This window comes from Ammodytes marinus, assembly GCF_949987685.1.
Source record: "Ammodytes marinus genome assembly, chromosome: 17".
NCBI classification, from domain to species: Eukaryota; Metazoa; Chordata; class Actinopteri; order Uranoscopiformes; family Ammodytidae; genus Ammodytes; species Ammodytes marinus.
Genome location: NC_137221.1, coordinates 15,486,732 through 15,510,419, shown reverse-complemented (window position 1 = coordinate 15,510,419; position 23,688 = coordinate 15,486,732). Strand labels below are relative to the sequence as shown.

The 23,688-nt window shown below is 44.0% G+C and overlaps 4 protein-coding genes across 7 annotated transcripts; 2 read left to right on the top strand and 2 right to left on the bottom strand.

Annotated features, from left to right (window-relative positions):
- Window positions 1–424: 424 nt before the first annotated feature.
- Window positions 425–2,970, bottom strand: LOC307264392 (uncharacterized protein). The gene is made up of 4 exons (XM_080045802.1): window positions 2,839–2,970; window positions 2,204–2,282; window positions 1,828–2,049; window positions 425–1,738 (listed from the first exon to the last, which is right to left on the bottom strand). Exons 1-4 carry the CDS (start codon window positions 2,893–2,895, stop codon window positions 1,338–1,340), a joined length of 759 nt encoding a protein of 252 aa, XP_079901928.1. The 5' UTR covers window positions 2,896–2,970; the 3' UTR covers window positions 425–1,337.
- A 391-nt stretch (window positions 2,971–3,361) lies between these two features.
- On the top strand, window positions 3,362–9,184 carry klhl7 (kelch-like family member 7). Its single transcript, XM_080045932.1, has 12 exons — window positions 3,362–3,782; window positions 3,942–4,044; window positions 4,170–4,263; window positions 4,531–4,655; window positions 4,810–4,985; window positions 5,408–5,582; window positions 5,764–5,906; window positions 6,393–6,633; window positions 7,252–7,453; window positions 7,865–7,962; window positions 8,154–8,337; window positions 8,752–9,184. The coding sequence occupies exons 1-12, from the start codon at window positions 3,651–3,653 to the stop codon at window positions 8,939–8,941; spliced, it is 1,863 nt and encodes a 620-aa protein (XP_079902058.1). The 5' UTR covers window positions 3,362–3,650; the 3' UTR covers window positions 8,942–9,184.
- A 653-nt stretch (window positions 9,185–9,837) lies between these two features.
- Window positions 9,838–14,932, bottom strand: aste1b (asteroid homolog 1b). Of its 4 annotated transcripts, none has more exons than XM_080045118.1 (7): window positions 14,880–14,932; window positions 13,955–14,205; window positions 13,078–13,344; window positions 11,975–12,954; window positions 11,628–11,859; window positions 11,329–11,521; window positions 9,838–10,543 (listed from the first exon to the last, which is right to left on the bottom strand). In XM_080045118.1, the coding sequence occupies exons 2-7, from the start codon at window positions 14,190–14,192 to the stop codon at window positions 10,228–10,230; spliced, it is 2,226 nt and encodes a 741-aa protein (XP_079901244.1). In that variant the 5' UTR covers window positions 14,193–14,205; window positions 14,880–14,932; the 3' UTR covers window positions 9,838–10,227. The 4 variants fall into 4 exon arrangements, with proteins under 4 accessions (XP_079901244.1, XP_079901243.1, XP_079901242.1 ...); XM_080045117.1 differs by lacking the exon at window positions 14,880–14,932 and adding an exon at window positions 14,382–14,510; XM_080045116.1 differs by lacking the exon at window positions 14,880–14,932 and adding an exon at window positions 14,388–14,510.
- smarcc1b (SWI/SNF related BAF chromatin remodeling complex subunit C1b) lies at window positions 14,802–23,665 on the top strand. Its single transcript, XM_080045114.1, has 28 exons — window positions 14,802–15,029; window positions 15,368–15,487; window positions 15,906–15,991; window positions 16,085–16,166; window positions 16,288–16,380; window positions 16,513–16,582; window positions 16,682–16,751; window positions 16,891–16,966; window positions 17,443–17,568; window positions 17,777–17,859; window positions 17,971–18,077; window positions 18,177–18,236; window positions 18,398–18,426; window positions 18,558–18,673; window positions 18,826–18,897; window positions 18,998–19,111; window positions 19,240–19,393; window positions 19,480–19,590; window positions 19,756–19,809; window positions 19,910–20,168; window positions 20,612–20,683; window positions 20,824–20,870; window positions 21,434–21,542; window positions 21,678–21,817; window positions 22,286–22,420; window positions 22,526–22,658; window positions 22,970–23,074; window positions 23,174–23,665. The coding sequence occupies exons 1-28, from the start codon at window positions 14,853–14,855 to the stop codon at window positions 23,239–23,241; spliced, it is 2,868 nt and encodes a 955-aa protein (XP_079901240.1). The 5' UTR covers window positions 14,802–14,852; the 3' UTR covers window positions 23,242–23,665.
- The last annotated feature ends 23 nt before the right edge of the window (window positions 23,666–23,688 follow it).

The following is a 23,688-nucleotide window of genomic DNA, read 5'->3' as shown; positions in this document are numbered from 1 at the left end:
TTAATAATTTCCACGCTCAATGTAGGTTGTCACATTGTCAGTCAATGATCTTTGACAGCAGTGATATATTACGTGGAATTTATTGATAGCTGGCACATCAATTGGGAAAAATCATTATTATAAATATAAATAGCAGTTTAATGATGTTGCAGTTGTTAATCAGTTGTTGACATTGATTTGCTTGATAAAAACATGTTTATATTTTAATAAACATGATTAGCTATCATTTTTAACCATTTTTGTTGCACTAACAAGGAATCTCAACAAAGACATGATAGAGACAATACATTGTACTGTTTTCCGATATTAAGTTAAGTTAAGAATGTGAAATACATCGTTTTTTTTTTTTTAATCAACCTAATCAATATATGGCCTACTCATTTTATTCACTTTTTATTTTTATTTGGCAGTTTTACACACCTCATCCTGCACACAGAAAAAAAATTATCTGTAAAGCTAAAGGCGTAAGCAGGGCTCTAAAGCTGTTTCCTATGGATAAACAATAACCTGCATCACCCCTTGACAATGACCTCTGGGACAATGGATTTAGCAAAAATTAATTATCAAGATGGCACTTGACCATGTGTTTGTTTGCTTACATGACCATAGCAGAGGGAAAGCTGCTGTATTTAATCAGTTAATAATAAGTATGTGGGCCTCTGTGGATTACAATCAGCAAATCTGCTCCTTCTGAATGTTACAATAACAAAACACTACACACACTCATTACCATTGACGATAGGAGACTCACAATGCATTTCCCAACCAGAGTACACCCTGCATTAGGCAAACCAAAAAACAATATTTCCTTGTAGAAAAGAGTCTAATCATCAGAATTTTTTAAAAACAGTAATTCATTTATTATGTTGATACCTGATTCTGTGATTTTAGGGAATTTGTATCCATGTTGTGACGCCCCCTAGTGTTAGCTAGTAAAATTACACACATCCAGGAAAATAATATGGTTTACTTTTAAGTGTAACAATGTCTTTGCCATGTTTCCTGGAATTCCAATAAAGCATTTGGGAAAGGCAGATATGATCACAAATCTTCATGTTCTTGTGGCAAACACAATACAAGAGGCTGCAAATGAGTGCCTGCACAGCAGAGCGTACATTTAAATACAAGCATGAGTTTCTGATTTGCAACATTTGTATTATTCCTAATGTTGTTGCAAATGCTAATATGTGAATTCTGTTTACTGATACAACTGATATTGGTCAGCCCTGTGCAGGTTCACACACAAGACTGTTACTACATTTGCAGTGTTTCTCTACCTATAATTGTGGAAGAGTATGGCTTATACAAAACAAAGTATATTCTCAATGTGCAATGAACTACAGATAAGCCCCTGCTATCTGTGCAGCCTCGGTGAGGACTTCTCCGGCCCGTTGTCTGTATGCCAGTGACATCTCCTTGGCCCTCCTCACTTCCTTCATGTTCTCTTCCAGGTTCTCATTCAGTCTTCCTTCCTCCTGGTATGTCCCCGCGACGCCCGTCACTTGCTCAGAAATGTGCTCTCTGCTACGGAGCAGCCAGCCGATCATCTCTTGAAGCGTGGTGCCCTTGGAGATGGTGGCCTTGGCGCTCTCAGAGACGCCCTTCATTTCACCTTGAGCCAACCGCAGATGTGGAGGCGGTGCGTCCTCCTCACTTAACCCCTCCTCGGACCCAGCAGGAACCACATTGAGGGAGAAGTCATAGCCCTTAATCTTAAGGGAGACCCTGAACTTGGCCTCTGGAAGAGAAGAGAAAGACAGAGATGGAAACTTAGAAGCAAAGGATAAAACAGCACGGTTGAGTCCCACCTCAGTATATGTCCCTTACCATGCTCCTGTCGTATCTTCTCCACACATTCGGTCAAAGCCAAGGTGTCGTCTTGGTTACAGCCATAGGTCTGGCGCAGGTTCCTGATATGTCGGACCATGGCCTCATGGCGCTCGTGCTGTTCGTTGAAGGTCTCGGCCATGTCAGTAAACCTCTGGTCCAAGTCTGGCACACACACTCGCCGCATCACCAGCCTGCCGATCCGCTTCACGGACTGTGCATCTGGGTGTCAAACACACACTGAGACACTCAATCACATGCAAAAAAAGATTAAATGTAGACCAGGTAAAATTCATCTATAACTGTATGCATTGGAAGTGTAGATTCAAGAGAGCCAGCCATGCAGACATTTAGAGAGATAAATTAGATTATAAACCACTGTGTGCTGGCCGGGTCTGCCTGGCTGATTCAGCTCCATTGAGGTCAGATGGTCTGGGGTGCAGGAGAGGTTGCCTCTGAAAAATATAGTTGTTTTTCTTTATAAAGGATGCTTTTATTGGCATGTTTAAAACAATACATAAAACACTTGGTGATCTTACCTTGATTCATGTTATAACTTTGTTATGAACTAATAAGTGCATGATGCCAGTCTTAATGTGTGTTCAAAACAAAAACAAAAAAGTTATTTTAAGTGGTTCCTTTAGTTTATACTGCCTTTATAAAGACCTCATTCTGTGCCATTCTCTTCCACTGCAGCTCTTTGTGGCCTATTTGTGAAATGTAACATTATCAATTAGTTCAAAACAAATGTGTATTCGAAACACCATGACAGTATAATGTTACATGGACTTTTTTCTACTGACAACTTTATAGCATGATTCAAATACCAGAGCTTTATAGTGAATGCATAGGCCCTAGTCCTCATACCATTCTTCCATTAGGCGTTAATAGCATAATTAATTCACTAGGCCTATTCTCACTGGGGGAAAAAGCGTGAGTGTGAACTCGAATAAAGTTACTTTATGATTTCCCTTATCACGTGCATGAAGCTCAACTATGTAAAACACATACCTCGTCGGCAGAGTTTTCACTCGAGAAGCAGCAGCGGAAGCACAGAAAACGGAGCATTTTTCATGCAGCTTGGGTGTCTCTCAATTTGATTTCGGGTCAATTAATTGTGACAATGGGTCTGCTGTCCGCATTCCACATGACGTCAACGTCACGGGACTACTGAAAAAAAATTTAAACTTTTCTTCCTGGTTATGTTGTCTGGATCACAGTACAGATATGAAGGTGACAGACAGGTGCATCCACCAACAGGTGAGCGGCTACGAGGTGAACGTGCCTGCTGCTGCCATTAAATATATCGCTTCTTTTCTGTTGTTAAAAATTCTAAAAGATTAAAACATTTAAAGTGATTTTGATCCGAGTACGTAAACACATTCCTTGCTCTACAAACTGTGTACAAAAATAAATCAGTTGCGCAATTTTGCATGGTGTAGCCGATGTGTAGTTCACCGTGTCTGTCGATAGAAGGCGAACGCGAGCAGGCTATGTCCAACCAGGTCAGAAAACGTAGAGGAAGAGTCAGAAAACCACAACCCGCATTGAAGGCTGTTTTCAAAACACTCCATGCTAACCTGTTTTTAAAACAATTTTAAAAAGTGACAGTTGGTTCATCTAAAGGTGCTTCTCTCTACGAGGTAACAAGGAGACACTGCCATCAAACTGGCTGCTTTATAATTCATGACAGCTGCAGACTGCTAGCGAGCAAACTGACTGTTGGCTGAGCGACAACAAAGAGACTGCATCCTAAATACCAGGCTACTGCTGATAGTACTGCTGTTGAACTAAAGTGAACGGGTTCCGTCCATAAGGCTGACATGACGGGGGCAGCCTCTCCAGAGAAGGCGGCGGCGTGCTCCAAGAAGAAGAGCGAGAGGAAGTGTGCCACAAAGGAGGAGTACAGACAACTGTCCAGCATCATGGGAGTCATGAACAATCTTAGGAAACAGGTGTGTTAGTGTTAGTGAGTGAGAGAGAGCGAGAGAGACACACACAGACAGACAGACAGAACAAGAGTGAATATCTATCAGAGCTTGGCTTGAGGCATTTACTTATTACTTACTTTATTTATTGCTCTATGTGTGAATCTGAGTGTGTGTTTCCCTCAGGCTACCCTCTGTGACGTGACCCTGGTGGTTCAGGGCAAACACTTCCCCGCCCACAGAGTAGTGTTGTCTGCAGCCAGCCCCTTCTTCAGCCTCATGTTCACCAGTAAGTTATAGGCACAACATATCAGATCAGATTGTGTTCACCTCACTCAGGTGGACCACAATAGTGACAGCATCGCTGAGCATGTTTTTCTATGAAGTCAACCTCTCCTTGTTCCTCACCTCCAGCCAGAATGATGGAGTCCATGTCCCACGAAGTGGAGCTCAGGAGTGCTGAGCCGGAGATCATTGATCTACTGGTTGAATTTATCTACACAGCTCGGTAAGAATATTGCCTATAACTGCAGTGTCAATCGTGGCATAGAAGAGCAACTTTTTTGAGGCACACAGTTCAAATGTAAAGATCTCACACACATAATACTGTGGTCTGCTGATGCTAATTGTAATTGCTTGGAAAGCTGCTTAAATGTTACAGAAGATTGGTCTACTTTTACCTATTCAGAAGAACCAGCTCTTTAAAGGTTAAGTGTGATTGTGTGTGTGTGTGTGTATGTGCGTGTGATTGTACATGTATTTGTGTGTATGCCAGGATCTCGGTGAACAGCGGTAACGTCCAGTCGTTGCTGGATGCTGCCAACCAGTACCAGATAGAGCCAGTAAAGAAGATGTGCGTGGAGTTCCTCAAAGGACAAATTGATGCAACAAACTGCCTGGGTAAGAAAAAAATAATAATCCAAGCTGATCGAGTATGTAAAATCAAAAGCAAATATTAACTGTCCTTTACCGTTGGTACAGTAAATGCTTGGGTTAGGCCTGCCATTACGTAGCTCATTAGACTGACCGGTGCTTGTCCCCTCTCCCTCTACAGGTATTTCTGCCCTGTCAGACTGTATGGACTGTCCCGAGCTGAAGGCAGCAGCGGAGGACTTCTTTCAGCTCCACTTCACTGAGGTCTACAAACTGGATGAGTTCCTTCAACTGGACGTCAAACAGCTCACACATCTGTTGCACCAGGACAAACTTACTGTCCGCGCCGAGGCCCAGGTGACCACATCATTTGACCATATTCTGAATTGTTATCTTTATTAGTCGATTTTACAACGAGGGCACATTGAAATTCGTCTTTTCGCATATTCGCTCTCAAGAAACCACACTTTGGAGGGGGCCAGAGCGCAGGCTGCGTCAGCCATAGTACAGCGCCCCTGGAGCAGTTCAAGGTTAAGTGCCTTGCTCAAGGACACAATGGTAGAGATGGTGGGCACCGTAGATGTAATATCAGCCACCACTAGTATGACAAGTAACACCCTCCTGTCCGGTGCAGGGGATCGAACCATGGCTACTGGTCGGCCCCTCCTCCTGTAGACAATCTTACCACCCAATGGGGTTCAAAGAAACTAACTCACCATCAGTATTCTAAAGAGGTTAATGTGTGTATGTTTGGTTGTTGCACTTTCTTTGGCGTTCAGATTTACGACGCGTCGGTGCGCTGGCTGAAGTACGACGTGTGTAACAGACAGCAGTACATGGTGGAGGTGTTGGGCTGCGTTCGCTTTCCTCTGGTCTCCAAAACCTTCCTCTCCAAGACGGTGCAGGGCGAGCCCCTCATCCAGGACAACCCACAGTGCCTCAAGATGGTCATCAGTGAGTAGGAGGAGACATAGGAACACATACACACAAGCCATCATTTACTGACTTAACTGTATTCATGCAAGTTGGCAAATGAATACACAGTAGATCGGATGATTTAGATAAATCAGAGAAAATTGACAGCTGGGTGTTGACGTCATGAGCACACACAAGCAGCCTTTGTTTTTGTTCCCAGGTGGGATGCGCTACCACCTGCTGTCTCTGGAGGATCGGGAGGATCTGGGAGAGAGCAGCCGACCGCGACGCAAGAAGCACGACTACCGCATCGCCCTGTTTGGAGGCTCACAGCCGCAGTCCTGCCGCTACTTCAACCCCAAGGTACAGGGCTTCACATGCAAAAAAAAACATTAAATGTATCATATACTAAATCTATATCTCCTTGTTCGACTTTCAAGTCTGAATCTTCCAGACCTCTTTGGCTTTACAGTGTTTTTTGCTCTACAAGTTATATTCATTGGATCAGGTTCCATCGTTTTTTTTTTTTGTGAACTGTCTGACGGGTTTGGTTGATTTGTTATAGCCAACCAAGAGAAATAAAATGGACATTGATGGCTGTAAATACAAAAAAGTATTTTCTTTGATTAATGTATAGAAAATAAGAGCGGTTATGTAGGTCCAGAAAAGCTTTTCAACATCTTCATATAGAACAATATCATTTGAGTTTTTTGAGCAGTTTTTTTTGTTTCTAAGGTGTTGCTGAAGACTGAACACAAACAGTATAGCTATAGTTTTGTATAGTTAATTCCAATTAAAGTCCAATGTGCCAGTGGTAAAGTGTCAGTCTGGCTTTTTTTTTCCATACAGGACTCCAGCTGGACTGACATCCGCTGCCCCTTCGAGAAGCGGCGGGATGCCAGTGCTGTCTTCTGGGACAACGTGGTGTACATCCTGGGTGGCTCTCAACTCTTCCCCATCAAACGCATGGACTGTTACAACGTCCTGAAGGACAGCTGGTACTCCAAGCTGGGTCCGCCCACGCCTCGAGACAGCCTGGCCGCCTGCGCCTCCCAGGGCAAGATCTACACCTCCGGGGGGTCAGAAGTGGGTGAGCACAGGGCAGGGGAAAGGGCTGAACTGAAGTTGGGACCTCGGATTGGGAAGGTTTGTGTCTTTGCTGAGTGTGGTTGGCGATAGTCAAGTGCTTGGCTTTTTGGTGTAGAAAAATAAGTGACGGTGAGGAGCGTTCACACAGGAAAAGACATCTCACTTTTGAAGGCTTTAAACGGTGTTCCCACGGTCATGAAATTACTGGAAAATGTATGAAATTTGAAGAAGTGTGAAACGGGTTGGAAATAACTGAATGTTTTGGAAAAGTTTGGATTTAGACTACGTTTCGCTACTTGTTCATAAACATTCCAAAACATGTCTAATGTTATGTAAAATTGTTCTTTGAATTACTGTTGTTTAAAATGTGCTTGTGTTCTTATCCACAGGAATGCATGGGAAGTGCATGTTTAATAATATATGGGTTTTAAATGACAAATATAATACATGGCCTAAAGAGAAATGTATTAAGAGTTAAATTTTTGAGCCATTTGATAGTGAAACAAGCCCTAAATAAGGTTATGGAAATTGGCCTAAAATTGAATTGAAAATGTATCTGTACAGATGTGTGGGAAGAACTCTGTTTAAAATCCTGGTGTCATGCACTGTGTGTCTGCAGGCAGCTCGGCCCTGGACCTTTTCGAATGCTACGACACCAGAACTGAGTCGTGGCAGGTGAAAGCCAGCATGCTGATGGCCCGCTGCAGCCACGGCTCAGTGGAGGCCAACGGACTCATCTACGTCTGTGGAGGGACAGTGGGCAACAATGTGTCCGGAAGGGTCCTCAACAACTGTGAGGTGTATGACCCCAGCACGCAACAGTGAGTTAAACATACACCTCAGAACTGCAAGACCGAAAGGATGTTTTTTTATTTTGTTTGGCTCTTTTTTTTTATATCTAAAAATAATATGGAGAAAGGCTGCTTCCTTATTGATATGTAATCAATCAATAATAAGTCAATTTGAGGAAATATCCTTATTATGTACTTGCATGTTAATTAATATTAGTGTTTGGGTAAAATCCAAGTATCTTAAAGACATCTCTGGAAAAGGGATAAATGGCCTTCTTTTAAGCTTGACAATTTGTATTTTATTTTCTGAAATGTGTGATATAAAGAACAGTGATTAATGGCATCATGTTGCGTTGCAATTATCTATGCTCTCTCTAATTTGACTGTTCGGGTCCCTCCCCTTGTCCCCTGTGTGTGTCTGTGTGTTGGTCCTGTCCTCAGATGGAGGGAGCTGTGTGGGATGAGAGAGGCCAGGAAGAACCACGGCTTGGCGGTGGTCAACAACAGGGTCTATGCTGTTGGAGGGCAGGGGGCAATCGGTACTGAATAAATTACTACAACCACTACAATGATGAAGAATAGTACTGTATTGATACAATTGCACATAGTGGCTGTAGCAATATGATAGTTGCAAGAGTGTCCTAGCTGCCTCACCATTGATACTGACTGTGTGTGTGTGTGTGTGTGTGTGTGTGTGTGTGTGTGTGTGTGTGTTTTTTTTTCTTCCCAGGTGGACTGGACTCTGTGGAGTACTACGACATTGCCAGTAATGAGTGGCGCGCTGCTTCTCCGATGCCGTGGCGAGGTGTAACGGTGAAGTGTGCAGCGGTCGGCGATGTCATCTATGTGCTGGCAGGGTTCCAAGGAGTGGGGCGGCTCGGCCATGTCCTGGAGTACCACACTGATTCTGACAGGTCGCTGTATTTAACTATATATTATTTAAAAAGACACAGCTGATGTCTTTGGTCCTACTGGTATGTAGGAAATGGTGTCAATACTTTGAAACTTATTAAACAGACATTATGGTTAATATAAATTATTTTGCCCCCCTTTTGTGGCTCTGGCTTGTTTGCTTGCTTTACTTGTTGTTTGTTTAGGCTGGTTATTTAAGCCAGGTAATCATTTCAATAGGACTAGATTAGATATTGGTAAAGAGTGTTGCAGTTCTGCAAAACACAATGATGTTGAATTCTGTCACTGGGGAATATCTAAAAGTGCTAGCTTGTTTAAAACCCTGAATGAAATTAAGCCAGCGCTACTGAAAAGGTTTGATCTTTATTCCTCTTCCATGCCTGTCTCTAAATCAGTTTTCCTACCTGTGCGTTCAGGTGGGTGACTTGCAGTAAGGTGCGAGCGTTTCCCGTCACCAACTGCCTGATCTGCGTGGTGGACACGTGTGGAGTCAACGAAGAGGAAGACATGGACCTCATAGACTCCCAGGCACAACCTGCATCCACTGCCGCTGTGGGCCTACCTGCCTCAGCCCCGTCTTCATCAAAGGACAATAAAAAGACTTAGTGTCTATCATATTGCGTCATTCCACGACGCTACACAGAGATGTTAATATTTATGTGTATTTTTCCGTATTATTTTTTTATTTGTTGGATTCTCAGATTATTTTAGAAAACCAATCCGAAAAACTGGTGAGGATATTAAATTAGATTCATTGGTCCTTTTTATTTTAAAAGATTTTTTAAATGTTGTTGTTTTTTTATCTTGAGTTGCGGACCGCATAGAGTTAAGATGTACTGCATTAATGAGTTGCGGAATCTTTGTTGTGTTGTGTATTTTATCATTTATTAAATTGGTACTGCATTGTTACTGAAAGCCGGCTTTACAGAGTGAACATTTTATTCTGAACTACATGTGATTTAGCCTGGCTCCGCCCGCCCGCCTACTTCCGGCCAAATTTTATTTTCCCTTCAGTAGTCAGTCTGGGTGTACAGCCCATTTCCCAGTTTTGCCGGAGATTCGACAGCCGGTCCAATCAGCGAACAGAGCGAGTGGCTGAGAACGATGACGTCGAAGTCGCGCTCCAGTTTCAGTTGCCAGAAGCCGGCTCATGACACACGTGACGACCAAACGTTATGCGATTGGTTGGCTAATCCAGAGTGGCACTGGGCAGATCCAATAGTTTTAAACTTTAACAGACACCCGCCTCCATGAGTGAACGTTTGCCAATTACAGCACTGCCAGACCTTCTGTACAAATGAAATGAAGTACGATGGTCTGGTAGCACCAGGCTACATGTGATTATGCATTCAACCTGTGTTGATGTGTAGAGGTTGAGTGTGATACATGGAAAAAAAAACACATTAAGTTTAATTGATCTTTTTTTTAATATACAAAGTAGCACATTCAGATAGCAAAAAGAGCATTAAGACATTGTGATAAAAATGCCATAAGATCTCATAAGCTGCCATACATCTTTCTGGTCAATAGAGATGATAAAGAAATAAGACCTCTTATAACAAGGAAAGTGTTAAAACAGTTGCATTATTTACAAGGATATTCATTTCATAAAAGCTCTTCATAAATCTGCTACAAATATGGCAAGTGTGTGTGCTTTGGAAAAAAAAGAATGATGGCAAATGATATATTGACTTCACATGATTTGAGATAGGCAAATAATACTGAGGAGGATTCAATTGTGATGGTGGAAGCTCAATGGTAAACATAATCCATCTACACTCAACCATTGCATTCCCTGAGTGTAGTTCATAAAAACACCGGAATGTCCTCATTTGGCCCCCTATAGCAAGGCCTTTGCATTGATGTGTTAGTTTGTCATGTGCCTCAGTCAATCAATCATCGAACTCTTCCTCGCTCATCAGGAGAGCAAACCTGTTGTTTATCTCCTCAGTCCCTCTGCCCGCTCCTCTCCCTCTCCCACTTCCACTTCCCCCTCTTGCTCTCCCTCTGCTTCCTCTCCCTCTGCCTCTCTTCCTCTTCCCTGCTGCAGAAGAAGGGTTAGGGGTTTTGGAGCTACAGGTCCTCACGGCGTCCACCAATGAGAAGTAGAGCTGTCCCGACAAGTGGCCACCGGCTAACAAGGATTCAGGAGCTCGGCCCCCTTTCAGATACCGGAGGAGTCCGTGCACCAAGGTACCACTGAACAACCTGGGACACACACAGAGGAAGAGGGAGGCGGACAAATTACAGAAAATAATGTATCTTGCAGCCATTGTCTTATTTACAGCTTCGGAAAAAATTAAGAGATTCTGTATTTTTCTTAAATCTTTATCTCTACATTACTCATTGAAAATGCTCTAATTGACAATGTTTTTATTGTGAATTTGGTAGAAATGTTGTCAGTAGTTTATATTATAAAATCAAAATGTTCATTCTACTTAAACATATGCCTTTAAAGAGTAAAACAAGAGACACTGAACATTTGGAGTGGTCTCTTAATTTTTTCCGGAGCTGTATATCCCAATGTAACAGAGCCGAATAGAAATTGAAAATGTCATTCAACCGAAACAGACATTCCGTAAACAGTGTCTCAGTTACTCTTGACCTCATTTTTCAAATACTTTGCGTGTTCTTTTATAGCGCCATAAACACATTTCCATCAACCTCTATTGTACAAGAGTGGCAGCAGAAATCTTAAAAGAACAGTTCTGTCAAAAACCCCTGCACTTGAAACTGGCATGAGCAGATCCCCTTTGGCAAGAAAAGTCTATTGTGGTTTGGGTGAACCAACCCTTTTATGAGTATTGATTTGACTTTCATGGGCATGGTGCTGTCTATAATTAAAGAAATTTGCAAAACATAAGTAAGTTCTAGACCTCTGTTTAACATCTGAAAAGTTGGTCGGGAACAAGCGATTAGATTTTGCCACCGTGGCATTTGAGACTTATATAATGAGCTGCTTTTTGTGTGTCCTGTATTACTACGTGTCTTACAATGACAGGTGGGGTTCAGGCATTGGCAGCAGCAATAGCTGATTGAGACACAGCGCACTCCAGAGGCAGGCCTGCCATTGGCTGAAACTGTGAGCCGCTCCGACGTCCAAGCCCCGCCTCTCCCCCGGGCTCACGCGCTGTCGATCCAGCCCTGCCAACACGTTACGCTCCGCGGCCCAGTTTAGCTGCGTGGCTAGGAAGAAAACAGGTTTTAGGACCATTAAAGATAGAAATTTTTTTCTTGTTATCGAGACACATGTTAGTGTTTGGTTATCTTGCGGAGACACAACACAATTTACCTGCATGTTGGTAGTGGGTAGGTCCCATCTGGTTGTTCCAGGAGAGTTCTCCGTAAACCATGCCCAGCACCAAAGCCTGGAGGTGGACCGGTGGGGGCGTTGGCATGGCCTCTCGCAGCCAGAAGCCTGTCACTGCTACGGCCAGCCTCAGGTGGAGAGGAACGGGAGCCAGGGCAGACCCCTTTATCCCCAAGACTTCTAACAGGACACTGAGACGAACTGTCGCGGGCGCCTGGATAAAAACATTTGGAAATGTGAAAAAAATCACATAAAAAATGTATTTAAAAAAATAATAAAAAATTGTTGCTATTAAAGGAAACATGTATATATTTTGCTTTCATGTTTACCTGACCGAGTGTAGCCAGACGTAGGGGGGTTCTGGGTGGATGTGCCTCGGCTTGGGTTTTCTTCAAGCTCAGATCCGTGCGATCGTACTCCTCTACACACACTGCTGGGGCACTAGAGCCCTGAGCCTGCTCTGTAGTTGCATCGGCTGCTCCGTTGTTTACACCCTGCTGCTGTGTTGGTAACATGTTGCCCTGACCCCTGCCTCCGCCAACCTGATCACCTCCCCGTCCCCTCCCGCTCCCCCCTCTCCCTCTCCCACCTCTCGTGCCCTGGCCAATGTTCTTTGCTACGACATCTTGCAGTAATATCCCATACACAGCCTGGCGTATGGCTCTGGCGCTACAGTGGCTGCTGGCTAGCTTGCTGTTCTCCACCTGTGGGATTAGCAGGACCCTGTGCATCACCAGAGCATCTACCACCATGGGGGCTAACAGTCCCTGTGCTGCGGCCAGCGACAGACACTCCGGCAGCCCAGAGGTCCACCCTCCAGGAGCTGCCTTAGCTCCGGAGAACCAGACAGCCAAAGAGCTCTGAGGGTCCACACGGTACTCCTGCATAGCTGCCCACAGCTGAGAACTGAGCCCACCCTTCTGTCCACCCTTCCCCTTACCCCCTCCATCTCTTCTCTCCTCCTCCCCCATTAGCCTGCTCACATCCCCCAGGGCCTCCACCGGACTTGGGAAAGACGACAGCCAAGCGAGGAGGCCTTCAATGCGGGAAGCTGGTGCCCTGCCTTTACCCCTGCCTCCACCTCTCCCTATTGCACTCACGTTCAACAGATACAGGAGAGCTTCGGCATCTTTCGGAGCGACATAGTCGTTGCCGATCAGGACGGCACATAGAGGAAGCAACTCTCGGTTCATGCCCCCAAACCAGCGACACAGCCTGTCAGTGGTGTAGCACCTAGCCGAGATGTAGCGGTGAGAGGCTTTGCCGTTGAGGTTGGTCCATTGGAAGAAACTGAGCGGCAGGTAACCACCTAAGATAAGAGTAAAATATGTTAAAAAATAATCAAGTTAGATGCTATAAAAACCATTCATAACAAATGTCTACTTGAATCCTGGTTTGAGTACAGTCAGATAAATCCTGTCGCTTCTCACACCTGGCAGGTCAAAGATATAAAAGTCGCTGTCATTGGTCAGAACCGGGCATTTCCACTGGTGAGCCAAGCATGCAATATCCCAGTCAGCCTCGGCCGGACACTGGACCAGTGGGACACCTCTCTGGATGAGGACCTGAATGAAGACATCTCTGGTGAGGATGGGGAGGACAGAGCCGTTGCGGCCGTGAGCGAGACTGTCCGCCTCCCTTATCTTGGACTGCAGACGCTGGCGCAGAGTGGAGAACTTCTTGTCACTGGGGTCAATCCCTTATAACCAATACAAAGAGAGACAGAAATGCAATGTGTTTGTTTGGGTGTTACAACTTCAGATAAACAAATACTTAGTACAGGTTTAAATGAATTTGTATTTATTATAGTAGAAACATTAGCAGACATGCATTCATTCAAGAATTGTCTAAGGTTGACCCAAACATCTGACTATTAAACTAGGGAAAAGGGTACCAGTATGTTAAGAAAATTGGTTTATTTGCTTAAATTCAAATGAAATAAATTACATGAAATTATTTTGGAGGGAAAGGTGGATCTTAATTGGGCTTTTTGATCGCCTCTACATATGATTCTCTCAGTTAGAAATCCATGTTATGATGATGACGTATAATGACAAGGATACAAATCAAGAGATGAATCTTTTGAAAATATGTTGTATAGGAATTAAGTAAGAACCTGTGTATCTGACTGAAATAGGAGATTTTGGGGGAATCGAAGATTATATGAATATGTGAACTGCCTCGGAAACAAGAAATTAAAGGATGAAGAAGACATTTAATTATAGCATCATAAATTGTGAGAAGTCGAGAAAGCCTGAAATAGGTGCTGATGGGGCGTTTGAGTTCTGAAGCTTCCTAATAATCCTTACCTCCATCCAGCACCACATAAGGCAGGATGTTACAGGACTCCAATGCAGAGAAGAAGTCGGTGAGCAGGCAAGCGAAAGCATCATAGTCCCCTCCATGCTGCTGGTCAAACCCGTGGGTAAAGTAGAGGCGGAAATACAAACTGCAGCCGTCAATAACCAGACGACTGTCCCTGAACTTCACATCTTGGAGGAAGTCTCTGTTCCCCTCCACGTATGTGGTCAGACCCTGGACACCCATTGGACCTCAGGGCCTAGGGAAACATGGAGAGAGGAGCTGAATGAGTTACTCAGGGTGCTGTTCTTCAATGCCACGCAGAGTAGGGCTAGTCTAACGACTGTCTGGTTCGCCCAATGGGTGGTGTGCGTCTGTGGGTTTTGCAGACATCCAAATATAGAAAGCGTCGGAAAAGATTCATAATCTACTCACTGCCACTGCCAAGTAGACGGTCAGCTGGACAGAAGTTTGGTTTTCCTAACAGATGTTGTGACTGCCTCTCTGTGTCAAGGAATTTCACAATAACTGCATTAGAAATATTCACGAGTTGCTACTAACCAATGTCACTTTACTTCTGTTTACATGCGTTGCGCAGTTATTTCCTTGTTTTGTTATCCTTCAAAGTAAAAGTCCTGATTGGTAACAACTGTATGTATTCTGTCCTACATATCAATAACCGTTATGGTGATTTAAACATATACTATGTAATCAATTAAGTAAATAATTAAATTAAAAGAACACGTGAACATGAGGGACAGTAAAACATAAAAAAATACAAAACCCTTAATATAATAATAAAATTGCGACAATCGCGTCGCGTCTCGCGAGAGAGAGCGAGAACGCAGAAGCTAGCGAGCGCGCTAGCCAGTTTTGTTCTCACGTTTGAGATTAATCTCGTTTTTTATGGCCACAATGACCGGAGGAACAAACCTCGGGATTGCTGGGACAAGCCAAACCAGCTCCGGAACATCCACACACCGGAAAAAAGACAGCAGTCCGTCCGCCAGGTTCTGGGAGAGCCCAGACACTTTAGCCCAGCTGGAGGTGGTGCGACAGTGGATCGGGAAGCACTACAAAAAGGTAGTTAGCTGGCTGCAAAGCTAGCTTACGAGCTAGCCGCCCCCTGCAAGAGACTCCAGTGGCTCAGACTGTAAACAAACGTCTCATGCTGGATAACGTTAAGTTTACACTGGCGAGCAAGACTTGTGTGATGAAGTCGAGAGTGCCTGATCTATTCAATATAAATGATGCAGCGCAAATGTAGCCAGATCCGAGAGGTTAATCAGACCAAATGCACCAGTGAAGTTGATGAGACTGTCCTTGAAATGCAGTAGGTTGGTTGCATTTAAGTATGCAAATTAAAAATTCTCCTTATATTCAATTTAAAGTGTGTGTGTGTGTGTGTGTGTGTGTCTCAGTATGTGCTGGTGGATGCACCGTCGTGTCAGGCTCTGGCTGCAGTGACCCTGCAGCTGCTGCAGTTCCAAGAGGATGCCTTCGGCAGACAGGCTGTCAATCCTTCTCTCACCAAACTGCCTGTGAGTCTCTCTCTCTCTTTCTCTCTGTCTGACTTTCATTCATATTGCAAAGTATTCTGAATCTAACATACCTCATTGGTTGTTTGCAATCTGCAACTTCTTCCTTTAGTTTATGTTGATTGTTTTGTACAGGAGTTGAAGTCACCACATGACAGAATATACATAAATATACTGGGAATCGAGTACATTTAGATACATTATTGCAGTCACATTGACATTGACCTTCACTGTAAATGATAAAAAATAATAATGTCAGAAAACAGTAATGCAAAAGAAAATCTGATGAAGTCAAATCAAGCTGTTTTTTGGTTGTTTTCTTTTTGTCTATTTAGACATTTACGTCTTATTTTAAAAATCACAATATACTTATTCCTCAACAAAAAGAAGGGAAAAATTGTTACTTTGTCTTTCTCTGCAGGCACAATCCTTCCTGGACCTACGGTCAGCGGGTGGGCTTTGCCACATTCTTGGCACTGCCTACAAGTTCAAGGCTGAGCAAGGCTGGTGCGTAGCAGGCCTCTGATGCCCTTTTTTCCCCTTTTGCCGTAGTAGTGTCCTTTTATAAAATCTCTCTCTTCCCTTCCCTCCATTTTACAGGCGGAGGTTTGACCTTCAGAACCCGTCCAGAACCGAAAGGAACGTCGAGATGTTTGGTGCAATCGGAAGAGCGCTGATCCAGGTGACATAGGCGGCAGACATATAAACACACACACACACACACACACACACACACACACATCAGCCCACCCAAGACGCAATACTGATGATGAACTTGTCCGTGTGTCTTTTTATGTTTACAGAACAACTGTATTTCACTTCCTGTGGTATACCTGGACCCTACGCTCAACCAGGAGCTGGCTAGCCGACTTACCAATATTATCACCAAACACAAGGTAAAGTACTTCAGTAGATAGGGAAAGATGAGTAGAGGTTTATAAGGTGAAGTATAAGTACATAGTACTAGAGTAGCTATGACCACAGAGTTTAATTTCAGTGCCAGTGGTTCACAGCCTGTCCTTTCACAGGGGACCCTCACTGAGGACCGAACGCTGCCCAGTCACCACATCTACCCCTCGCCTGCTTCTACAGAGGAAGGTGGGTCAAAGCTTAAACATGTGATGTCTTTGTTATTTTTTGAAAAATCCCTGTTGTTTATGTAATTCGATTAAATTTTGCACACATATCTATTGTCAGATGAATGGATGCGTCCCGTCATGCGGAAAGACAAACATGTCTTGGTTCACTGGGGCATGCATCCTGACAGGTAATGCACAAGTACACCCACACACGAACATACACGCTCACACTAACACAAACACACACACACACACATACACACACAAGCTTGTGCTCATAAACTAACAGAACACTTACCTGTTCTGTCGTTTGTCACTTTTCAACAGTTATGACAGTTGGCTGTCCTCAAGTGACGTTGAAGGAAAGGTTGAAGAGCCACCACATCCGGAAAAGCCGTGGCGGGTTTGTGCAACAGCCCACATACTAAGAAACAATCCCCAATATATATACATGATATTACATTGACTTAGACGTAGTGTCTGAACTGAATTAACTGCCAGGGTAGATAAGGCTAACCATAACACACACAAACACAATATGTTAATGTTTAGATCTGGCAGGGAAATATCATTTAGTATCATCTAAAAATTCCAGCAGATAACTTGAAAGGTATACATTTTATTTAAGTCAGTTTTTCTTGCATTTGGTGATATTGTGTGTGTGTGTGTGTGTGTGTGTGTGTGTGTGTGTGTGTGTGTGTGTGTGTGTGTGTGTGTGTGTGTGTGTGTGTGTGTGTGTGTGTGTGTGTGTGTGTGTGTGTGTGTGTGTGTGTGTGTGTGTGTGTGTGTGTGTGTGTGTGTGTGTGTGTGTGTGTTCATTTTGAGAACTTGATGAGACCAGCATGCTAAACACATTAATACTCATTTTGTGTGGTGCAGGTCCACGCTGGCTGGGTTCTCGACACAGGTGTTTTCAACGAGTGGATGAATGAGGAAGACTACTCTGTGGACGATCGAAACTTACCGCTAGTTTTCCGCCTGCGTATTCACCTCCGTGACGAACAGGTTTGTGTGAAGCTGGGTGGTGGGGGGGCTGTCTAGCAGGCTCATGAATGGAAGGCTGTTATTAATTATTAATACACCGATCTCACAGTTTCCCTGGTGGGAAATGGAGGCGATTGCAAACCACGAGTATTGATCGGTACTTTCTCATTAAATGACTCCTAAACTCCTGCCTTCTTAGTTTTTCACCGTGTACCGTCCTCTGTCGCAGGAATCCAAATCCACCCCCTCCAAGAAGCGAAGACGTTCCCCCTCTCCTCCCTCCTCTGAAGGCAGGAAGAAAGGAAAGAAGGGGTAAGAAGAAAAGGCTGTTCTAACCAACTAGGAAGGCATACTCTTGGTTTGGCATTGCAGTGCACGATCTTAGCATTGATTATTGTGTGTGTGTGTGTGTGTCCTGCACAGGAGAAGGCGTGGACAACAAGAGGAAGAGCCAGAAGAAGACCTGACGAAAGACATGGAGGACCCAACCCCTGTTCCTAACATGGAGGAGGTTATTCTACCCAAGATTGGTAAAGGACACTGTGACGAGGAAATGAGCATCGTAATAGTTATCAATGAAGTTGTATTTTTTTCTCTGACCCATTATTGCTTTGCCTCTTCTGTTGTAGTCAACCTGAAGAAGGACAGCGAGAATACTCCCGTCAAAGGAGGGACCATGGCTGACCTGGGTAGGTGCACTACAAGTGTTATAACTAATGTTTGAGGAGAAATGTAGCTTATGTAAATGTATTTTCCCTGTACATTGAAATGTATGAAATGAGCCTACTAGTCTTTAGTTGGTGTGCATGTGCGTTGTGTTCACTATTCCTTTACTTTTGTATTTTCCCAGATGAACAGGAGGAGGATTTCCCAGGAAGGGTAAATATGATGTCACTTGTCTAAAAGAAAAGTGTTTTTTCTATTTAATTGGTGTCTCTGTTTCAGTATTATTAAAATAAATTGACCGTGTGTGTGTGTGTGTGTGTGTGTGTGTGTGTGTGTGTGTACAGGAAGACGATGAGGGCAGGGGGGAGATACCTCGCCTGTTAGAGGGCGAGGACAGCATCACAGAACAAACCCATCATATCATAATCCCAAGCTACACATCTTGGTTCAATAACAACAGGTAACAAATAAATGCACACACACACACACACACATATACTTTTTGCGGCATTGGCTATTATTTCACATGTAGCTTTTCTTCAGCACATTCCGAACTTTATAGCGTATGTCTAAAAAAAAAAAAAAAAAAACCTTTCCGTCCGTGTACACCAGCGTTCATTCGATAGAGAAGCGGTCATTGCCGGAATTCTTCAATGGAAAGAACAAGTCCAAATCTCCAGAAATGTAAGTGCACTGCAGACACTCAAGACTTCACTATTCAAGTCTCTGCGATTTGAGATGATGTCACTAATGAAACAGCTGACCTTTCCCCTGTACGCTGCAGCTACCTGGCATACCGTAACTTCATGATCGACACTTACCGGCTCAACCCCCAGGAATATCTCAGTTCAACTTCCTGCAGACGCATCCTCACCGGAGATGTCTGCGCTGTCATGAGGTTAGAATTCAGTGTGTGTGGAGTGTTTGCTACCATGCAATGTCAGCTGTGTCTGCCTAACTCGGTGTAGTGTGTGTGGGTGTTCACAAGTGAATAAGCCTTAAGGAAATAATGTTCTTTGCGCCCAGGGTTCATGCGTTTTTGGAGCAGTGGGGTTTGATTAACTACCAGGTGGATGCAGAAAGCAGACCCCTGCCCATGGGACCCCCACCCACCCCTCATTTCAACGTACTAGCTGACACACCGAGCGGGCTGGCCCCCCTGCAACACAAACCCCTGCAGGTAAAATACACACACACACATACATACAGGTTTCAGCAGATGTATTCTAAACACACGTGTAACATCTGAAACTCTCACTCTTGCAGGTGTCGGCATCCCAGCACATGTTGTATTTCCCAGAAAAGAGTAAAGAGAAGCCGATAGAAATTCAGAACTTTGGTCTGCGCAGCGATCTCTACACCAGGAAACACCCTAAGGTACAATACAGATGACCTGTATTTTTTAATCCCTCCAAATAGTTTGAATCTTGTTCCTTACACATCCATCCAGTCTATTTTTTATTTGTTTAGCAATTCCAGTAGTAAAGCATTTAAAAATGTATAACAATGTTTCTAAAATGACTCTTGTGCCAACTGTCTCAGACTAAAATTGCAGGGAGGGAATGGACAGAGCAAGAGACGCTCTTGCTATTAGAGGTAAGATAATAACTTCCCACACATGACTCATCGCCTTCACAAAAGGGAAATTGTTTTATCTTTTTCAATTTTAAATCTCTCTCTCTCTCTCTCTCTCAAGGCTTTGGAGGTGTACAGAGACGACTGGAACAAAGTATCGGAGCACGTGGGCTCCAGAACGCAGGACGAGTGTATCCTCCACTTCCTGCGCCTGCCCATAGAGGACCCTTACCTGGAGGACTCCTCTGCCTCTCTGGGCCCTCTGGCCTACCAGCCCGTGCCTTTCAGCCAATCAGAGAACCCCGTCATGAGCACCGTGGCCTTCCTCGCATCCGTGGTGGACCCCCGCGTGGCATCGTCTGCAGCTAAGGCCGCACTGGGTGAGAGGACAGAGCGAGGAGACTGTTTGTAGGGAGGATGTGTGTGTAGCTTAGGTTAAGTTAGGTTATCTTTATTAGTCAATTTTCCACCAGGCACATTGAAATTTGTCTTTTCGCATATCCCCTCTCAAGTTACCACACTTCGGAGGGAGTCAAAGCGCAGGGTCAGCCATAGTACAGCGCCCCTGGAGCAGTTTTCGGTTAAGTGCCTTGCTCAAGGACACCATTGTAGAGATGGTGGGCATGGGATTTGTTATACTAGCCACCACCACCGAATATTATAAGTAACACCCTCCTGTCTGGGGCCGGGTATCGAACCAGCGACCCCATGGTTACTGGTCGGCCCCTCACCTCTAGACCATCCTATCCCCCAGTTATGGTTCTCAGGTAGTAAACTGCATGTACAGAATGTGTGTAGTTACCTGCATCTTTTGTCTTTGTAGAGGAATTTTCCCGAGTGCAGGAGGAGTCGGTGGATAAGATCGCCGAAGCATCCAACCAGCCCGACAAAATAGGTAAGAGTGTGTGTGTGTGTGTGTGTGTGTGTGTGTGTGTGTGTGTGTGTGTGTGTGTGTGTGTTTGCAAGTACAATCACACAAATGTATCTATTTCTAAATGCAAATCCTCTTTTTTTATCTCTCCTTCTGTACTTCAGAATCGAAGGATGCAGAAAAAATTGAGACAAACTCCACGTCCCATCAGGTGAAATCGGGTTGTGATATGGCCGTAATTCACTTATTTATATTCCATAGTACATTTTTGCTGCTGCATTGACATACAGCCAAACATGATATGTCCTGTTCAGTTTTAAGAAGCGGTCTTTGCAGTTTTAGCTTAATTTGGTTGGGGTTTTTCATTTTTTAATAGTGTAGATATTTTTTTCCCTACGCAGTTTTTGCACTTATTCACTTATCAACCTTGTGAAGATGAAGTAGCTGTCTATTTGCAATTGCAACCTTTGAAATGATGTTATAATGCTCATGTATGGAAACATTTAAAAACCGTTAAAATAAATGGCCTAGGAATGAATTAAAATGTGATGTATTTTGTACATTTTTGACGTTTTAATACGAAGTGCTGTGTGGTTTATTACAGCCTCATGTAACTTTACATAATGCCAACAACAGCAACAAAAACAATAATAAAAATGATAATAATCATCAAAAGTGGATCGGTGCATCTCTATCATAGGGTTTTATTGTATCTACTGATGATTTTCTGCATCTAAACTTGTGTGTGTGTGTGTTCATTTGAATCTGATTCAGGTTCCTTTAAATGCGGATGGACTCAAGCTGGAGCCCAGTGGGGCCAAAGTGGAGGAGGAACGAGTCAAGAGAGAAAATGCTGAAAGTATACTCGGAGAGGAGAGAGACGGTATGTAAAAGCCTACCATATACAGATTGTATTTCTATGTATTGACTGCATGTGTGTTAAAGTGTCTGTCTGTCTGTCTGTCTGTCTGTCTGTCTGTCTGTCTGTCCATATTAAAACCTTCTCTCTCTGATCCAGGGAGGGGAGATGACGAGGAGAGCCTTGGGCGGCGAGAGGTAGAAGGCGACGAGGGGAGAGTGATGGAGTTGGATCTGGTGGAGGGCAGCGTTACCACGGCAGCAGCAGCTGCTCTGGCCTCAGCTGCCACAAAGGCCAAGGTAACGCCCGCCCTTGCACTTTAAAATTGACCAATCACAGGAGCCCAAAGTGAAGAAATGGTTTTCATTTTATAACAAGGTTTATTTTTAGTTGTGTGTGTGTGTGAGGGGTCTCCTAGCAACCAAGACAGGCACCATCTTAGAGGTTGCTTTTAGGAGCACAATATAATTGAGTTCATGAAAGACATTCAGCCCGATTTAAAGAGTAAACATCTGAAATGGGTAGGTTTAATGCAGGGCACAAATGAAAATAATTGGTGCTGTCGGTTAAAGGTGGATTTAGTGATTCTGGAGAACGCTTGTTGTCAAAATCTCTTTTTGTCTAAATGAGTGAATATCTCTGCATGATCTGCTAAAATCCAGTATTAATACACAGCATAGGCTCTGTAAATGGGAATGTTGCCAGCTACTGCTGGCCCCCTTACATACCTGTTTATGTAAACAAAGTCACTCGCTCCATCTTTGCAGCACTTGGCAGCAGTGGAGGAGAGGAAGATCAAGTCTCTGGTGGCTCTGCTGGTGGAGACCCAGATGAAGAAGCTGGAGATCAAGCTGAGGCACTTTGAGGAGCTGGAGACCATCATGGACCGCGAGAAAGAGGCTGTGAGTCACCATCAAATCTGAGTTTATATTCCAAAAATGTAACTGAAAAGCTCTTAATGGCTTTATCATTAATATGTTGTGTGTGTGTATGTGCGTATCAAACAGCTGGAGCAGCAGCGGCAGCAGCTCCTGTCCGAGAGACAGTCTTTCCACACGGAGCAGCTGAAACAGGCAGAGATCAAGGTCCGCCAGCAGAGGGAGCAGCAGGGGCAGCCGGGATACACAGTGCAGCATTCAGGTCCGAACACACACACACACACACACACACACACACACACACACACACACACACACACACACACACACACACACACACACACACACACACACACACACACACACACACACACAAACACCTACAAGCACATACACACACACAAAAGAAGTAGCCGTCTATGAAATGACACTAACAAATCAAATTAACCCTTTTAGGACAGAGCAAAACCACATATATAATGCAGTAAAATACATCTAGTTTCACAGAGCTCTTGGTATTGGGATTTTTGTATCATGCTTAACTTGTGTGGTTTTCTCATTTCAAATTTTTAGCCCTGCCTCCTGCTTCAGGCCAGTCCATGCCCAACCGGATGATGTCTGGTGGAGGAAATGCCCAGGCAATGGCCTCCCGACCCCCTGTAGCTCCCAACGGCATGTGTGAGTAATTCCTTACTGTCGCCTTAAGGTGTAAAATGCTGAGTCAGATTGTATGGGTATGATGACATGACACCAACTTCTTCTGCAACTTTTCTTCAGACCCGTCCACGCAGCCTGATGGGATAGCACCAGCTCAGCCGGGTCCTCCAGCCTCCAGCCACAGCTGAACCGTCCAGAAAAAACAAGATACACACCCAAACCCACCAACAACACACACCGATACTTCCTTTAAACCAGAACACACACACACACACACACACACACACACACACACACACACATTAATATGTTAACTCTGGCATAAATGTCCAGGAACAGGTGTTTAATATTGAAGTTTGTCCACTCTTAAGTAGTCACATGATGTTTATAGGTTTAAAGACTCACAAACACAGACACTTGTCAATGTGCATTTGGTCAACGGCTCAGTCCGTCTTGTATCTGTGATGAAATTTGTGCTCTGACGTCAGAGTTGAGAAATCTGAAGATTGAACTCAACTCATTAAAGTTGTTTTACATGAAACAAAATGGATTTCATCTTGTGTTTTTCCAACTGGTCTCGAGTCTGCAATATCTATTTTATGATGCTACGCAGTAAAACAAACAAACAAACAAAA

Bases quoted from the DNA above. Each gene is read 5' to 3' on its own strand.
- LOC307264392 (XM_080045802.1), bottom strand. From the start codon at position 2,895: ATGCTCCGTTTTCTGTGCTTCCGCTGCTGCTTCTCGAGTGAAAACTCT. The intron at 2,283-2,838 runs GTATGTGTTTTA...TATATTTTTCAG, and splicing joins GTGAAAACTCTGCCGACGAG to AGGCAACCTCTCCTGCACCC. The intron at 1,739-1,827 runs GTAAGGGACATA...CTTCTCTTCCAG, and splicing joins GAAGATACGACAGGAGCATG to AGGCCAAGTTCAGGGTCTCC.
- klhl7 (XM_080045932.1), top strand. From the start codon at position 3,651: ATGACGGGGGCAGCCTCTCCAGAGAAGGCGGCGGCGTGCTCCAAGAAG. The intron at 4,264-4,530 runs GTAAGAATATTG...TGTGTATGCCAG, and splicing joins GAATTTATCTACACAGCTCG to GATCTCGGTGAACAGCGGTA. The intron at 4,656-4,809 runs GTAAGAAAAAAA...CTCCCTCTACAG, and splicing joins TGATGCAACAAACTGCCTGG to GTATTTCTGCCCTGTCAGAC.
- aste1b (XM_080045118.1), bottom strand. From the start codon at position 14,192: ATGGGTGTCCAGGGTCTGACCACATACGTGGAGGGGAACAGAGACTTC. The intron at 11,860-11,974 runs GTAAACATGAAA...GTTTTTATCCAG, and splicing joins GTCTGGCTACACTCGGTCAG to GCGCCCGCGACAGTTCGTCT. The intron at 10,544-11,328 runs GTAAGACACGTA...TGTGTGTCCCAG, and splicing joins CCTGAACCCCACCTGTCATT to GTTGTTCAGTGGTACCTTGG.
- smarcc1b (XM_080045114.1), top strand. From the start codon at position 14,853: ATGGCCACAATGACCGGAGGAACAAACCTCGGGATTGCTGGGACAAGC. The intron at 16,583-16,681 runs GTGGGTCAAAGC...ATCTATTGTCAG, and splicing joins GCCTGCTTCTACAGAGGAAG to ATGAATGGATGCGTCCCGTC. The intron at 20,871-21,433 runs GTGAAATCGGGT...AATCTGATTCAG, and splicing joins CAAACTCCACGTCCCATCAG to GTTCCTTTAAATGCGGATGG.